The 17,203-nt window shown below is 44.3% G+C and overlaps 2 protein-coding genes across 7 annotated transcripts in view; both read left to right on the top strand.

Moving 5' to 3' along the window:
* The window catches only part of kif13a (kinesin family member 13A), a 31,228-nt gene extending 21,177 nt beyond the window's left edge, over positions 1 to 10,051 (top strand). Inside the window, exons 22-40 of one of the 4 annotated variants that reach the window (XM_037453218.2) lie at positions 69 to 242; positions 381 to 532; positions 634 to 766; positions 1,360 to 1,506; positions 1,991 to 2,023; positions 2,798 to 2,897; positions 3,011 to 3,137; positions 3,219 to 3,274; positions 3,370 to 3,494; positions 4,288 to 4,464; positions 4,576 to 4,668; positions 4,790 to 4,942; positions 5,041 to 5,109; positions 5,213 to 5,263; positions 5,376 to 5,463; positions 5,546 to 5,697; positions 6,462 to 6,635; positions 7,299 to 8,337; positions 8,536 to 10,051. In XM_037453218.2, coding sequence (XP_037309115.2) covers positions 69 to 242; positions 381 to 532; positions 634 to 766; positions 1,360 to 1,506; positions 1,991 to 2,023; positions 2,798 to 2,897; positions 3,011 to 3,137; positions 3,219 to 3,274; positions 3,370 to 3,494; positions 4,288 to 4,464; positions 4,576 to 4,668; positions 4,790 to 4,942; positions 5,041 to 5,109; positions 5,213 to 5,263; positions 5,376 to 5,463; positions 5,546 to 5,697; positions 6,462 to 6,635; positions 7,299 to 8,337; positions 8,536 to 8,669 — 3,177 coding nt within the window. In that variant the 3' untranslated portion in view covers positions 8,670 to 10,051. Of the gene's footprint in view, positions 1 to 68; positions 243 to 380; positions 533 to 633; positions 767 to 1,359; positions 1,507 to 1,990; positions 2,024 to 2,797; positions 2,898 to 3,010; positions 3,138 to 3,218; positions 3,275 to 3,369; positions 3,495 to 4,287; positions 4,465 to 4,575; positions 4,669 to 4,789; positions 4,943 to 5,040; positions 5,119 to 5,212; positions 5,273 to 5,375; positions 5,464 to 5,545; positions 5,698 to 6,461; positions 6,636 to 7,298; positions 8,338 to 8,535 lie in introns of all 4 variants that reach the window. The other 3 variants (XM_062565333.1, XM_062565334.1, XM_062565335.1) reach the window with 3 other exon arrangements.
* Positions 10,052 to 10,603: 552 nt separating this feature from the next.
* Positions 10,604 to 16,592, top strand: rbm24b (RNA binding motif protein 24b). Of its 3 annotated transcripts, none has more exons than XM_062565336.1 (4): positions 10,604 to 10,866; positions 12,052 to 12,223; positions 12,342 to 12,396; positions 15,064 to 16,592. In XM_062565336.1, exons 2-4 carry the CDS (start codon positions 12,058 to 12,060, stop codon positions 15,422 to 15,424), a joined length of 582 nt encoding a protein of 193 aa, XP_062421320.1. In that variant the 5' UTR covers positions 10,604 to 10,866; positions 12,052 to 12,057; the 3' UTR covers positions 15,425 to 16,592. The 3 variants fall into 3 exon arrangements, with proteins under 3 accessions (XP_062421320.1, XP_037309117.1, XP_037309118.1); XM_037453220.2 differs by lacking the exon at positions 10,604 to 10,866 and adding an exon at positions 10,894 to 11,727; XM_037453221.2 differs by lacking the exon at positions 10,604 to 10,866 and adding an exon at positions 10,903 to 11,727 and having other exon boundaries at positions 12,052 to 12,175.
* Positions 16,593 to 17,203: the final 611 nt, after the last annotated feature.

Below are 17,203 nucleotides of genomic sequence, written 5' to 3'. Positions count from 1 at the left end.
AGTCACTGGCTTGCACTGCATTTAATGAAGAGACATTTCTCTAAGATAAGCCCGTCTCTTTGCTGCAGGTGCGGATCAGGGAGGCTACAGGTCTGCCATTCAACCTGTCCAACTTTGTCTTCTGTCAATACACCTTCTGGGAGCACGGTGATCCCACTGTGGCTCCTCCCATGGTCAGCCCAGATGTACCTTCCCCTCGAAGCCCAGATGCACAGTTTACGGTGCAGTTTGATCACTGCAAGGTACATTAAACGGCCCGCTTGTCTCAACTAAAGGATGCTAATGCCTAACCCCGAGGCATTACAAATTGTATTCCCATCACTTTTTCAAATTGTTTTTTAAATTAACTCTATTGCAAACCTCTCTTTCTCTGTCTGCAGGACTACATTGTGCATGTGACGGATGAGTTTTTGGAGTTTATATCAGATGGAGCATTGGCCATCGAAGTGTGGGGTCACCGCTGTGCCGGGAACGGACGGTCGCTCTGGGAGTTGGACGCACTGGAGGCAAAGACCCAGACGCTCCGGGACAGGTCCATGCATCACATGTCTCACTCAGACTTTTGAACTGTCCCAGACACACACACACACTGACCATTCTCACCTAACCCATCTTGGCGATTGCTTGTTGTAGGTGGAGTGAGGTGTCTCGCAGAATCGAGCTGGTGACCTCCATCCAAGAGCTGAACGAACAGGGCGAGTACTCATCGGTGGAGCTGCACCCCGGGAAAGACATCAGCACAGGAGGTGTCTTCCAACTCAGACAGGTCAGATAAAGAGACCATGAGACAGTGTTCCCTTTAGGACTATTTAAGACTCACGGATTGTGGATAACTACAATACAAAATTACTCATTTCCTTGCTCCTCAGTGGTAGAGCGGGTCGTCCTTCAATCAGTTTCAACTGCAGTGTGTGGCTGCGTTGAATGAATCGGTGTGAATAATAATAATAGGATATTCCTGCAAGGTGTCACCTGCCATCAGCGTATGGCTGGTTGTGAATGGTGACATGTAGTGTGAAAGCCCTTTGAGTGACCACATGGCTAGAGCAAATACAGACCATTTACTGTTTGATCAGAACAAGCTGTTTAAGAGACTTCTCGGCTCTGAAATCTTACAGAAGAAGAAGCAGAGGATGACATTTTCATAGAATATGTACCTCATGTGTCAAGCATGGTGACAGTTTGCGCAAATGCTAAAAGAAAAATAGTAATTTTTATATTTTATAATAGTTATTAACTGTAGTTTCATCAGGATCATGGGTAATTATGTTACTATAAATATTCTTGTACATCGTCGTACTGTGAAGTGCAGCACTGGCTGCAGCATCCTGATGATTCTGATGGCATTTGTACAAGCAGGGTCACTCCAGGAGGCTGCAGGTTTGTGTGAAGCCGGTCCACAACTCAGGTACTCTGCCTCTGCTGGTGGAGGCTTTGGTGTCCATCTCTATTGGCTGTGTGTCTGCACGCTCCACCAAACTACAGAGACCCCTCGATAGCTACCAGGTATGTGCAACACACACACACATTTTTTCCATACAGTCACGTGCAACTATAAACCATTTTTTATTCTAAATAATACAATGATGATTTGTATGTATTTTTGGTTCCTGCATTTGGGAACAGTATGCTTGCGCCGTGCCAATGATATACAATATTTTGCTGAGTTACCCAAATGTGTCCATCTCTGGTTTCGTGCCTTGAGTGGGTTATCTGGTAGCTGGCAGTGAGTCTAAAGAAAGCCAAGGAATACACAAACTTGTTAGTGCCCAGTTTGTTCTGTTAACATGCACTGATGTGCGCTGATGTAGAAGGGAAGCCATTCTTTTTTTTGCCACATTCAGAATCATTAAGAAAGTGCATCCCAGGGTTTTTAATATTTTAAAAAATATGAGCATGAACTTGATCAGTGAATGGTACACACTGAGCTGTGATGTCACAGCCTTTTTCTGGTTCCACACATTTGACTGAGTGTGTTCTCTCCTGCCAGAAAGAGGAGGAAGACGATATGGATAGTTATCAGGTACCCTTTCAAGTCTCCTCATGCTGCTGCTCCCCCTGTAGCTCACTCTGCAGCCTGAAGGAAACCAAAGTCATCATGTGTTTGCGACCGGGCCTGTTGCTGAGGGCATGTGAGGCAGGAGCCAGAGGGCTGCGCTTTGTTAAAAAGCAGCTGCACATGTGGCCGATTAATGACGCCATAATTATCAATCACACCAACCAATCACTCCTCTACACAAAACACAGTTCCACCCATTGGCTGAGCTCCCAGCCAGACTCTGTCCCGCTTTCTCTTTTGCCTTCCCCATCAGGTTGCTGCACACTAATGCTGCTATTTGCCTCTTGCTACTGAAGGGATGCAGGAATAATAAACCCCGCTGAATTACACCAGCGTTGCATGACTGCTTGATTTACAGTCCTTTGCATGGTGGAAGCGTGCTGTCGTCAGAACAAGCGTAAAAAGTTTGGCTTTGAGGTCTTTTGGTTAATGTCCACATTGTGGCTCCATCACAGAGTAATCTGCTGTACTTCAAGTGTGAATGCATGTGTGTGAGTTGCAAAGGGGTCAAAAAGAGGTCTAATGTGTGTGTATTTAGATGATTTGACAAAAAACTTAAATTAGCTTAAATAATCTTCACTTGGCTAGTGGGTTTATTAAGGAGCAGTTATGGTTCTACCTCAGACAGATCATCACCCTTGTGCACGTGCACCCTCACCTTGCCCTGATAACACAACACTGAGCCATGGAGCCTCGCTGAGCCAGCTGGCTCTGACTATTGTCTCTGCCTTTTTGCAGGAGGAAGATCTCAACTGTGTCCGAGAGCGCTGGTCAGAGGCCCTGATCAAACGTCGGGAGTACCTGGATGAACAAATCAAGAAAATCATCAACAAACAAGGTGAGTTGTTGGCCGTATGCTAAAGCCGCCACCTGCCTGGACCTGCGCTGGACTGCTGTGTACGTTTAGTCCACGTGTTGGGATGACACTTTTCTCCTTATTGATGTAATCAGAGAAGTCTGAGGAGGATATAGAGCGTGAGGCTCGACTGGTGGAGCAGTGGGTGGGTCTGACTGAAGAGAGGAACGCTGTGCTGGTACCGGCATCTGGCAGTGGCATCCCCGGAGCTCCCGCCGACTGGTAAAACACTAACATACACGTGTCAGACTCAATGCATTTGAAGCCCTTTTCTCAAGGTTAACCACATTCAACACCTTATAGGACCCCACCTGCAGGAGTGGAAGCTCACATCCCTGTTCTCTTCCTAGATTTAAATGGTAAATCAGACCCTCAGGTCCTTTATATCAAATAATATTTCACTAATATCTGCTTTGAGGCCTGAACGAGTGCTAACTGTCTTTCGTGCCATCAGCGGATAATCTGACAGTAAATGAGCAGCTGACAGGCCCTCGTGCTGCCGGCCTTAACTCCATACTGCCCAAGGAGCATGGGAGCCAGTTCTTCTATCTGCCCATCATCAGGCACAGTGATGAGGAGGTAAAGTGGAAGCAATGTGTTGGACCAAAAACATCACCTTTGGAAACATACACAATTGCAAATGAAGAACCACCGTTCTATAATTTGCTTATAGAGTCATACTGTGTAGAGGGTTGTTTTTTCTATTGATTCTACTAGTTGTGTGTTCTGTATGAATTCTGCCAATCCACTTCTTCAGGGGGTGCTTGATGTTCTTTTTTCTCACATAATCACACAACGTTTTTCTACAATTATGTGCCTAATGGACAATGAACAATTTGATCATTACATCATATTATAATATTGGTAGATGAAATCCAGCATTCTAATTGGTTAAGAGTGAGTTACGGGGGGTGCATTATTCAGCGATAATGTACAGTACCTCTTCACATTGACCTGAGCATCCCATACCACTGCGCACTCAAAATAACAGTTAGATTTTGCGCGACAGTTCAGTTTTCAGCTTGGTGGCGATCGCTGAAAAAGGCTGGAAACGGTAAAATTATCGGTTTTGTGGCAATGCGAGCTTTCGCAACCAATCTTGTTTTTTTGTTGCTGTTTGTCTGTTTGAATGGGGACTAGTTTCTCTGGGCTACTGAAATGCAATACACTGTTACATGATTGGACGATAAAGCACTCTCGTCCCTTATTGCTTAATCATAGCACAGCATCATGCTTGAAATGGAAGCGAGGATTTAAATAAAATCATCAGAAATTCCTGTTTTTGCATGCGTACTCACAGCCGACTTGCACAGATTCTTTCTCTGTAGACAATTGTGGATCCGCGTTAACAAAACACATCTCGATTCGACAGGTGTCGGCAGTTTGCTCTTGGGACTCGTCCATCCACGATTCCGTGCACCTCAACCGCATAACGTCTCCCAACGAACGCATTTATCTGATCATCAAAGCCACTGTGCAGCTCAGCCACCCCGCCTCCATGGAGCTGGTACTCCGCAAGAGGATCGCTGTCAACATCTACAACAAACAGGTCAATTCGAAAGGGATGAGATCTAATAAAAGGGGCTCAGTTCCCTGCGTAGGCAGTTGTTTGCGCCGATGGATTTTGTTTCGATGATCAATGTAGTTTTATTTTTCACAGAGTTTCACTCAGAGTCTCAAGAAAAGAATGTCCTTAAAGAACGCTCTCTATTCCTGTGGTGTGACTTATGAGATTGTTTCCAACATACCAAAGGTACAACTTGTTCATTCTACATATGTATCTGACAGTGGCTGCATTGAGAACATGCGACAAATAACCAGTTTGGTGCCTGTTGTCTACGGCCCTTTGTAAGTGTCTTCCCTTTCCTTCCCAGGCCTCAGAGGAGCCAGAGGAAAGGGAAACCTTGGCTCTCATGGCAGCTCGTGCAGACAGTGAGCAGACTCAGGATGGAGAAACCTACATAGAGAAGTACACACGGGGAGTTCTGGAAGTGGAGAACATCCTTAGTCTGGAGAGGCTACGACAGGTATTTTAGACAGTAGCACGCTGAAACGCTGAAAACAGGAACGATCGGATTTTTTTAGCATGTAAAGATGCACCCGTCTCGTTTTTTTCCCCCAAAAGGCTGTCACTGTGAAGGAAGCGCTCACTACCAAGGGACGACACCTGAGAAGGAGTATCAGCACACCAAATGTACAGCATGTAATGAATACAATTACTCACTGCACTGCCCACAGAACCATATGGATCCATTGTTATTCAGTGTGCTGATAACATGATGTCTCTTGCTCCTCAGTCTTCATGCAGTAAAACAGACCTGACGGGTTGTGAGGATGAAGACTGCAAGGTAAGTCAGGTGCGCCTTAACATGTTTATCACAAAACTCTTTTTGAATTAAAATGAACTCGTCAAATGTACTTTTTCTTCACATAATTTACCCCTTTTGTATTATTGTCTAGGGCCAGTGTGATTTTATTGACGGCGCCGACAGCAATCCCCCGGAGGCCTTGCTTTGTACCACACCCATCAAAGGCAAGGAGAATCCAGGTAAAATACACAACGGAGCAGCAGTTGTGTTGTTCCTTGACATCTATCTGTTTGGCTGACATATAACTGGGTTACGACGCAGGTTTGATTCCGGAGAGCCCTACGTTTTTCAACTCCAGCCCGTTCAAAGTCCTCTCCCCTCAGCCACCTAAGTTCCTCAAGTGCCTGCTGCCTGTTAAAGAGGAGAACAAGGTGAAGAAGGTCCTGGAGGCCCGGCCACTGCTGGGACAAGAGGTAACAAATTAATTCCATCTTTTTCAAGAGGGGAGTATGCTCGCTTTTTGCTGTGTTGTTTTTGCATAACCGTTTTGTTGAAAACATTTTTCACCCCATTTTACCATGTCACAACATATCAAGTTACATTTCCTCAACGTGATACACTACCTGATATTGATAACAATAACTAATTGCCCAAAGCTGCCTGATGCTTTGATTGTGGAAATGGCTTTGCTCGTGTATGACTGGCGCAGACGACCACGTTGACTGAAATGTCACTTGAATGCAATGAAAGAGCCTGAGTCACAGGCGCATGACTTCAACTGGGGGACGGCCACAATGCCGAACTGGACAAAACAAAGTCTCGTGGCGGACTTAGTTTGTGTTTATTGTGTTGGTCTGTGGCCTTTTCAACCATTTAAACTAACCGTACACAATTATTTTTCATCCGTGCTTGAAGTGGACTCAAAGAGGCGCAGGTAGATCACAAATCAGTCCATGTGAGGGATGCTTTAGCTCGGAGGCAGAAGTCTCTAGCAAACATCCAATGGTTCAGTTAGTAGCAGGATTATAGTGTATGATTGCAGTTAAACAGCCTGCAAATATATATCATAAGAAGTTGTAAAAAAGTTCAAAGTAAGCTCACACCAAGGACACTTCAAGCACTGTTTTTTGGCAAAATATCAAACTGCATGGTACTAACTGTGTAACTGGCCTGCCCAGCTCTATGCATGCTGTGTGTGTGTGTGTGTGCGTGAAGTGTTGTTCTGACCCATCCGCAGAGCATGCGCTCATGTGTGGACAGCCCTGCACTGCTCCCCCCTCCCTGCCCCTGGCGTCGGCCCAGGGCAGGCAGCGAGGGCCACTGCAAGCCTTCCACCTCCACCTCCACCTCCACCACCACCACCTCCACCCCCACCAGCAGACAGCGCAGCCACACACTGCCACACACTGCTGTAAGTGCGACACACACCGGCTCACACTGCCATGGGGGTTATTGTAAGAGTCGCACAAACACACATCCTCCCCCGCGGCACAGTGGCACAAGCTCACACTGCTGTCAGCATCGCACTACCCTCTGTGCTGGTGACTCTTCGTAGGAAGTGCTGAAAAATTGTAGTAAGAAATACAAAATTTAAATATTCTTTTTTTTAGCACAGAATCAAATCAAAGTATATTACGTATAGGGTCATTAAAAAATTGTAGTTTTTCTAGTATTCTTCCCACGCATCTCATGAACTACAACACTCAATATATGTACAAACTCTCTAAACCCAATCAGCACCCGTACCTTGAGACCAGTGTTTTTATTCTGTGTTGTGTTTAAAAAGTGGTAACATAGTCCTGCACGACCTCACATTGCCACATTTAACAGCGTGTAAGCCCACGTATGAGCACACTGGTACAGTAGCAAACACCTGGGAGCGGAGTTCAGATTACATGAAAATGTGACCCATCATTCATACACTACATTCATGTGCCATTATCACATTTTTCATTCCCACCATTCACTCTAAAAATACTCTTTAAACATGTTAATTGTCCACACAGAGGCATTGTCTGACATACTGTCTGGTGGGATGTTTCTTTTGTCCTGCTGCTCTCGTTTTGATCGCCAGGATTCTGATGACGAGGAGGCGTGCGTGGGCATGACTCTGAATCTGGACCAGTGCCCTCAGGACAACACCCGCTTCCAGCCTTACATCCCGGAGGTATTTGCGAACTTTGAGACCTACAACGCTAGTCTGGAGAACCCCGAGGGGCTTTTGCCCTCCCGGTGTGACTCGAAGGGAAGCCGATGCGGGGATGGGACCGGAGAGAGGGAGGTGCCCCGGAGCCCCACAGCCAGCAGCTGCACCAGCGGCTACTTTTCAAACAGCGCCTCCAGCGCCACGCTGTCCGACATGCCTTTCAGCGGCAGCGAGAGCTCTGACCACCTCAGCTGCACCTCCAGAGACCCCAACGACCCTCTCGACTGCGCTGCCGGAAGAGGCTGCACGCAAACCAAAAGTGTTTCTGTGGGGAGCGACACCCGGCTGCCCCCCCTCTCAGCAGCGGGCGACTCCGCCTTTTCGCCTGTCAGTGTCCCTGATCGCGGAGACAGGCAGCACAGCTGTGTTCCCGGCGCCAACCAGGAGTTCACTGACTTTAAAGGGGCCGAGGACGGCATTGGAGACGGTGACTCGGAACATTTCACAGGTGGATGGGAGCAGGAGGGTTTGGACAAAGACACGCGTGACACCGGCAACCACAACTCCCCTGATGTCTCCGGTATTATCGACACAGGTTGTGTTTGTGTAGTCCCAGCCCCGGCATCTGTGCCCGACAAAGTAGCAGCTCCATCTGCAGCAGCACCATCCGCAGGTGCACGCTTATCTACAGCCCCGAGTCAGCGAGCAGGAGGAGAACCTCCGATCGAGGAGCCGGCCCAGGGAGACCTGCCCCACGGGAGTCCCTGTCCCAGCCCCAACCCCAGCAGCGCAGAGCCTTCGGGGGACTCCAGCGGGGAGGAGAGCACCCCTGTAGCTCAGCTTCCTGACTGGATGGCACCAGGGGAGCAGGTGTGGGTGGGGAAAAGGAGAGGCACAGTCCACTACGTCGGAGGGGTGGAGTTTGCAAAGGGGATCTGGATTGGTGTAAAGCTTGACATGGCAGTGGGTAAGCCCTTTTCTCATTTCTTTTTGAATTGCCGTCAACTTTCTGTTAGTTGAGACGGTTCTCGGGGTGTTTTATGCAATATTCATTATTAAATATTGCTCTGTTTTTTTCCCCTGTTGTACAAGAGGTCCAGCTTCTTTTATAATATAATGGTTTTACAATTATTCTACACATCTGTAATGATGGATTTCCCTACAGGGAAGCACAACGGGACTGTCCAGGGCAGAGTTTACTTCCGCTGTCCCCCCGGGCACGGCGTATTTGTGAAGCCATCTCGTCTCAACAGAGGGCCGCCCTGCAAGGACACAGAACCCCAGACTCTGATCACATAGGACCCAATGAAGGGACCCAATGAAGGGACCCGATTCCTAGGAGAAGGCAGGGACCTGAGGGTCGTAGTCGGATACAGTGCCTCTGGGTGACTTCAGCATGGCTCCTCTCCTTGTGATGAAGATGCTGATGTATTCATTTAATGAAGGTATATCCTAATTAGTGTCCACTGAAGATTGACTATGCACATACATGAGTTTTCTCAATATGGGGATATTTTTGATAGAGAACTTAAATATGACCCAAATACATTTTCTTACATTGGTTTCTGAACATTCTAAGTAATATTTTTGTAAGACAATGCATCTTCTGAGGCTCATGGTGAGTAATCTAGGATATGAAAGTTAAGAATGTACTACTGTTTATACAAATTTATATTTACGTCAATATAATCTGTCAGGGGGTAACCAAAGAACTACGGTTCCATGTCTGCTGTTATCTGTCGTAGGTTATTTTTATAGTGCGCGTATGTGGATTTAAACACTATATATCTGTGTCCAAGTACAGCTTAGTGCCATATCTCTAGGAGTGATGCCACATGCCCTGAACAGAGGACAAGTCGTCTAAAGGCGCGTTGCTTTCAGCGTGTGACTGAAGTTGTATCATGTTAAATTATCCTGTTGAAGTACTGTAACACTGTGGAGGAAATAATCCCCATCCAGCATGAGTATGTTGATGTTTGAATGCTTGCACTGGAATGGATTCTTTGAGAGTCTGCCGACTGTCTTCCATATTGGACTGATGAGATGTTTTCTAACGTAAGTGACTGAGGAAAGCCGGTGTCGTCGTTTCGCAAAAAGGGGCGATACAGCAGCTGGGCTTCGGTCGAGGCCTGAAAGCCCGTTTCCATAAAGGCTCCAGACTGCTCCATGAACTCCATAACAAGTTCCCTGAGTTTTAAACTAACCGTATGGACCTGAAACCTGTGTATTATGATGCTGGGGGGGAATTCAAAATGCCACCCAGTCTTGCTGTCTGACTGAATATCTTTTTGCATTTAAGCTGATATATAACAGAAAATTTAACAAGGTACTCAGTAATGCATTTTATTAAAAGAAGGATTGAATGAATGGATTAATTGACAATAACAGACGAAGTAAACGTAGTTTAGTTCTGAAGAAGAGCTGTCCCATCTATTTCTATTTGTATTCAAGTGGTGAACTGTGGAGTTATATACAGGAGCTGTAATTTCAAGAAGATGAAACCAACCCAGGACCTTAATGAAGAGAACAAAGCTGCTCTCCCTCATAAGGAGTTGTAAATTGAAATGTATTTGAACATAGTATTTACACTATAATAATGTACAGAATTGTATTTATATGGTATCACAAAATGTTTTAATTGGTACAAAATGTTCCCGAATAGAACATTTACAATCAGTGAACTGCGTTGACCTCCTTTCTCTCATTTGAGCTGTTTGCATATTTTTGTGGTCTGTCTCACCGACACATAACTAATTATCCTCTATCTAAATGCAATATTTTTTTATTCATAATAATGATGTCTCATGCTTTGAGTTGTATCCTGAAGTCCTTTCAAAGTTTGGTGTGATAGTGCATGACTCAGTTGGTTTTATGTATTTTCTTGGGATGCAACAAAAGAAGAAGAAATCAACAATATGCCCTATATTCTAAAAGGACTTATTTGTTGTATCTAAAGTTTACAGAGAGTAAATATCTGATGGATTTTACTGTTACAGAACTATCATCTGCATGCACATTTTAAAGAAACTACTATTTTGTTTAAGTAGCTAAAAATATCCTCCCTTAGATATTGGTATATGTTGTGTCAGCTAATTGTATGGTCCCCTTGAACTAATCGTCCGTTCTGTGCCCGATCTAAAGGTTAGCAACAGAGGCATGAGAAAGGACACTAAATATAAAGCCTATTGATTCAAATCTTGCCCACTATTAGTACTGGCTGTCAAATACAAAATGCATGGTTGCCTCATAATTGGGCCAGTTGTCCACAAGACGTCAGATTGGAGTTAACTTGATCATAGTGCCCTCATGGGGTCAACTGGTGTATTTTTTTTGCCCCATGCCCCATGCTGCATTACAAAAATGAACATTTACCAGAGAGCCCTGGGAGGACATCTTGAAGCATAGCAGCAGGATCTACAGATATTGCTGTACTGCTTGGACACCGACGTTTTGTCCTTCATATCTTTTTTCTTTTCATTTAAAAAATGAATACTATGTGAGTATCATAAAGGTTGATTCCAGTATTCTATTACATTGGACCAATTTTAGTTCAAAAACTTTTAAACCAAATTATATTCCTGTTTTTGCAACATTATTTTGGGATTTTAAATGCACAGGATCAAATCGTTTTTAAGTGGTCAGGAACCAAGCACTGGGGAACTTTTATGAGTTTCCTTAATTTAGTATAGTTTCCAACTTGTGGAAGACACTTTTACACTGAATGTTAAAATAAATTAGTCCACACATACCCGACAACACCAAATACATCTAGTTTCAAAGGGCAAACGTCTTCCTCCACTCTGCTTTGTATCCTTTTCTCAGTCATTGCCACCAACTTTATTTAGAAAATGGAGGAGTCTCTTTCTTCGCTTGGCGTGCGCAGCGCGTCCATTGGCGCTGTTTTAGCAGCTGTGCGCCAGTAGGCCGCCCGAACACATGGGTGGAGGTCTGGATCTGGGTGGAGTTAAGAAGGCTATCTGTGACACACACTGACAACTGGGAAACCTCCCGCACCAAACTAACAGGTGTCCTCCTCCTTCAGAGCCCACAGTCACATCTCCGGGGGGGCCGCCTGCCTACGACGCACAGTCTCTGTTCCAACTGATCTCAACGCTGCGCTTTACTTTATCTGAACCTCACTCACTTCAAGGAAAGTCGCTTTAACACCCAGCTAAAAAAACAAAAAATGATGCACTCGTCACAGAAAGACACCACGTTCACCAAGATCTTTGTGGGAGGTCTTCCTTATCACACAACGGACTCGAGTCTCAGGAAATACTTCGAGGTGTTTGGAGACATCGAGGAGGCGGTTGTCATCACCGATCGGCAGACGGGGAAATCCAGAGGTTATGGATTTGTGAGTAAAAAAACAAAAAATCTCGTTCATGGTTTGTTTTATTCGCTTGCACACGTGCGTGGCCGTGGATACGTCGAGTGATACAGCGTCGGAACCCGTAGGCAAGCAGACCCATTGTAGCGCTTCCAATTCGGCGTGACAGCCAGGTTAGAAATAGGAAATGTGTAGATCTCTCCCCCCCCCCCTAGCCAACCGGTGGAATATGAGCCCACTGCTTCTGTTGGACCTTGAAAAGCAATTGTCCGTAATTTGTAGGTGACACCTTATCCTTGTGTCCACGGCACCTTCCATGAGGTCAGCTTAAAATGTTGCTGTTTCCTTCAGGTGACCATGGGAGACCGGGGCTCTGCTGACCGAGCCTGCAAGGACCCCAACCCCATAATAGATGGCAGGAAAGCCAATGTGAACCTGGCCTACCTGGGGGCCAAGCCCAGGGTCATACAGCCAGGTGAGGGACTGGACTACAGCTTTGTTTCCCAACTTCAAGATAATCAAGGTGGCATTCAAAGACCGTATCTTCCTCTTGTAAATCATTGGCAATCTTGCAAACAAAGTGAAAATAATGTCCATTGTGTTGTTCAAATGAAAACATAACAGCTGTCTTTTCATTGTAGGATTTGCATTCGGCATGCCTCAGATCCATCCAGCTTTCATCCAAAGGCCTTACGGGTATGTCACGTTGCAGAAATTACCTTTCTGTCACAGAATATGATGGTCTGAAAGTAAGGAAATCTGCAAAGTATTTTTGTTGTTGTAAAAAATGTAACTTCTTATTGCTTCCACCTATTACATCCTGAATGAGGACATGTGAGCGTGAATGTGTGCTTCTCATCTTGGTGTTGACTGTGAAGGAAGTAACGTTTGTCCCCAGCTAATGCAGGACTTGACTTCATGTTGTCTATCTCTCTCTGATCTGACAGGGTCGGTAACGGTTAAAATAGCTGATGAAGGGACATGATGATTTGAGGAATAGCTGAGTCTGCATTGGGCAGAGCGCTAAAGTGTTACCTGTATACTCTGACATACACAAACGAACTGAAATGGTGACTAGATGCATGGAAGTCTTCTGTTTTTCTTTCCCCGTGTTACATAGTACATAGACTGGTGTGTGCCTTGTTTTCAGTATGATGTGGTGTTCAGCTTAACTGTGTGCTGATTTCTACTTGCACTGGGGGAGATGGTGGGTGCAGGAGGTTGTTGTGCAGACTTTGTGAGTTTCGATAGGGAGATCTGCGACGTGGCGTTGCTTCTTTTCTGTTTTTCATAATTGATTTGTGCTTTAGCCTGTGTTTTTTTTTTCATGTTCCCAGTTTCTTCTTAACATCACGTTGATTGTGTTTTGTTGTGAAAGGGGGGCCGACGATCATTCGAAGAGTGTTCATTTCAAAATCCATCCCCCGCAACACAACAAACACTGGCTTGCATGTGGGAGGGTTTTTTTCTGTTTTCTTACCCATTCTGCTGTGTTTTTCTTTTCTTTTATTAACCCATTGCTTTCACTTGAAGCTTATATTATACACGCCACCAAGTACCGATTTTTCTTTTGTATTTCTCTCCCCATTCGGCGATGGTCATAACCACCCAGACACAGTTATCAGCACGTGAAAGAACTTGAGAAAATGTTGAATTGCCCCCATCTGGTAGTAATTAGCATCGATTTAAATTACATTAAGCAATTTAAATGAATAGGTCAAAACTTCAAATTATGCTGGGTCACTGTGTTCAAACATTTTTTTAGATCATAACTAACTTTTGACGTGATCATGGAGTCATTATTTACCTCGACTGCCTTTTTATAGGGTGGAGACAGAGATCTTAGTGGTTCTCTCAGGCAGCAGCTGTTGGCTACACTGATCTGCATGGCCTCTCAAATTCAGATGGAAAATGGGAGTCACTCAGCAGCGCTGTTAATAATGTATGGCACAGACAGGGCTGCTCGGCCGTGGACAACAGGTGGGCCGAGCCATGTGCCTGTGAAGTCTTTTGGTCATGTGCTGGGGATTACCCATGTGTCCCGGCGATTTACAAAGCACCTTTATTTAGCGCCCGGCGTGCAATACCTCCCTTCTCTTTCAATCGAGATGGTTAAAGTCAGCTGTGCCCTTTAGTTCTCTAACCGTTAACACATACAAGGTCGTGTCTCAAATAAAGGGGAACCAGCAAGTTGGTTCCTGTCTTGTCTAGGTGAAAACTATACATGCTATTTTCCTATTTTTCCCCGTTTTTAAAACCAGATCAGCCTTTGCTGTGATCGTTATGCAGATGTGCTACAAATGGAGCGCCGCGTTTTGATTAGCAAGGACACCTCCAGTCGGGTGACACTGAGGTGAATTCAGAAACGTCACCGAGGCAGTAGAACGTCGATGGCGGCCATGACAGTCTACGAGTGCCCTGCCATGTGTTACTGAAGGAGAAGATCAGTTTGTCCTTTGGAGATGACAAGGGGAGCAAAAATAGCATGCATCCAGCCCCCCTTGTCAGTCAAGTTGGTGTGTGTCTGTATGCTTGTGTGTGTGTGTGGGGGGGTGTATGTCTGTAAGAGGGGGAAGGGGAAGCTTGTCCATGGCCAGATATAACAGTTTCACACCTGCTCCTCAATTTATTTGCAGAGGGTGACTTAAACACAACTTTAAAGTGGGAAACATATTTCCCCCAACACCTAGCCTAGTATTTATCCGTTTATTCCCTGCCTGGTCTACATACAGAATATTACTCTTCTAACGGAGCACTTCGATCTCATCTAGTGGTTCACCTTTAAAAAATAAAAATGTGTATATATATATATATATATATATATATATTAGAGCACAACCAGGCCTCAGAAGAAGCTAATACAACATAGCAATCACTTGATTACATAGTTTATCATTAATTCAGCAGCTACGTTGCAGTTTATTCCATTTCCACTAGGATCTATTAACGTGTGTGGGCATGCCTGTATGTGTGGTGTTGGTGTGACACTATGTGGATAGTTTCTCTTCATGTTATGTTGTGGTGTTGTGCGATAAGCTCGCGTCTTTGTCAAATACCGTTTTGAGTGGAACTTTGGGTGCAGGGCCGTGTCTTCTTGTGATACCTCATCGAATTTCAGAATCGGTTGCTTTTTGAAATTAAAAGCTGCGCTTGTGTTTCTTTGTGGTTTTTGCTGCTTCCTTAACTTTGATATTTCTAGGGAGGGGTGGGGTTTAGTTGTTAATGAATGGATTTGCTGTGTTCTGAGGACTTGATGTTGATGTTTTTCTTTTTTTTTTCTTCAGTTTTTCCAGAATTTGGTTACAGCCTAGGAAGAACGCCTGTGACTCTGCTTTGACCCTGTGTGCCGTTTGTGTCCCACAGAGTCCCTGCACACTACGTCTACCCTCAGGCCTTTGTCCAACCCAGCATGATGATCCCGCACGTGCAACCTTCTGCTGCTACAGCGACAGCTGCAGCTGCCACTTCCCCATACCTTGACTATACCGGAGCAGCGTATGCCCAGTACTCAGCCGCTGCCACCGCTGCAGCCGCCGCCGCCGCTGCGTACGAGCAGTATCCCTACGCAGCCTCACCAGCACCAACAAGCTACATGACTACAGCAGGGTACGGATACACTGTCCAGCAGCCACTCGCCGCTGCTGCCACCCCAGGAGCTGCCGCCGCCGCTGCCGCATTCAGCCAGTACCAACCTCAGCAGCTCCAGACAGACCGCATGCAGTAGAGAAATAAAAGATGCGGGGGAGGTCACAAAGTTATGATGGGGAAAGGTCGCAGGGGCTGAAAGTTTTAGCTTAGCAGTCCTTCTACCAAAGAGCCTGAAGAAAACCAGCAATAATGTGGAGAAAAGTGAGGGATTAATGTACATTTTATTCATGTGAGATCAGTATTTTGTCACTGTTGAACGTGTGTGAATATTTAATATTTATTCAGCAGGAAAATATTTATTGGAAACAGAAGAAGACTCACTCAACATTTGCTGAATTTTGTATATATGTTGCAGTGGAATTTGTATGCACTTTCCAAGTGCATGTATGTCTTATGATCAGGTTTCTTCCCCACTTCTTCCCAAAACTAACCGAAACACTTGCATACATACAAAACCAAATTTGTTCGGTCATTATGCAGTTTTCAGTGTTTCATAGTTTTGAACCAACAAATGTTTGGAAATGCTATGCACACATTGATATAGAAGTTAGGACTCTCTTTTTTTAAATAATTGTTTGGAGTGAGATAGATTAGATACTGTCAACTAGTTTCCATTAGAATGTATTTTCATAATCGTTTGTCAGACAAAATGTCAGCTTAAGCTGGTAAAAGCACTCTTTTCTTATCCTTAAATTGCACCTCAAGTAAACTCAGCATAAGGGAAGAAACATTGTTGAATGTGAACCTTTCATTTTGACAAAACATTTCATAATGTGCCTTTTTAAAACAATGCTATTTATGTATTTATTTTGAAGCCTCATAGTAATAAACCCTTTATTTTGTGTTCATCTGTTGGAATGAAACCTACAAAAGAACCTGTCCACATCTGCTGCTGCATAATGATCAAAAGCATGTGATGGATGTTTGCAGTAGGGTCAACGAAGTGATACACTGTGTATAAAGAACAAAAGATGAGTGAAAAAGTAGCAATAACTCCAATGCATTTTCTGTTGATCTGATGTCTCAAATAGATTCTTAATTCCTAAATGTCCCTTTTTATACTTGACTGGTTTGATAAAGGACAGCCTGAAAACTGTTAACTTTTTTTTATTTTTTACATTTGATGTCATTAGACATTAAATGTTTTCTAATGCAAGGACGGCGCCTGTTTCCCCTTGCATTTGGTAATGCATGTCTGATGAATAGTGCAAACATTTATTTTGTGAAATAAAACAAATTTTACCTTCAACTCTTATTCTGTCTTCTGTGAAATATCTGTTTTGCTCCAAGCCCATCATTTCTTGGAGGGAAATCATGATGTGGCAAAGAATATTTAACTATACATGTATGTGTGTGTGTGTGTATATATATCTATCAGGAATCAGGAAACGTTTATTGCCATAATATGTCAGACATACATGGAATTTGACTTGGCGGTTGGTGCATGACGGCAGACGACAATGGACAACAGACAACGTAGTGCAGAAATAAGATTAAAATATTATAAAATATAATGGAATATATGCTATGGGTTATTAATATAAAGCTATGGGTTATTAGATAAGTTAAGAAATAAAGATAAAATAAAAAATAAAAATAAAGTGCACCAGCTAAACAGAAAGTGACACGTCACACAAGTATTGATACAGCGCTTCACAGTAAATTCCCTTTTTTGTTCAACCATAAACAATCCTTCACTACAAACATTAATCATTAGACAAATTAAATTAAAGGCTGTTTCGTGTCATACTCTAACTGCCATCTTGGGTAATTTCACCATAGCTGTGGTAGCCTCCTGACACCTGCTGGTTTACAACTTGTTATTGCCAAGCATTAGGAGGCCGAGCAATTATGG

This window comes from Pungitius pungitius, chromosome 11 (genome assembly GCF_949316345.1).
Source record: "Pungitius pungitius chromosome 11, fPunPun2.1, whole genome shotgun sequence".
NCBI classification, from domain to species: Eukaryota; Metazoa; Chordata; class Actinopteri; order Perciformes; family Gasterosteidae; genus Pungitius; species Pungitius pungitius.
Note: the sequence above shows the minus strand (reverse complement) of the source record. Positions and strands in the feature narration are given on the sequence as shown.

Bases quoted from the DNA above. Each gene is read 5' to 3' on its own strand.
- rbm24b (XM_037453220.2), top strand. From the start codon at position 11,557: ATGATGCACTCGTCACAGAAAGACACCACGTTCACCAAGATCTTTGTG. The intron at 11,728-12,051 runs GTGAGTAAAAAA...TGTTTCCTTCAG, and splicing joins AATCCAGAGGTTATGGATTT to GTGACCATGGGAGACCGGGG. The intron at 12,224-12,341 runs GTGGCATTCAAA...TTTTCATTGTAG, and splicing joins CCAACTTCAAGATAATCAAG to GATTTGCATTCGGCATGCCT.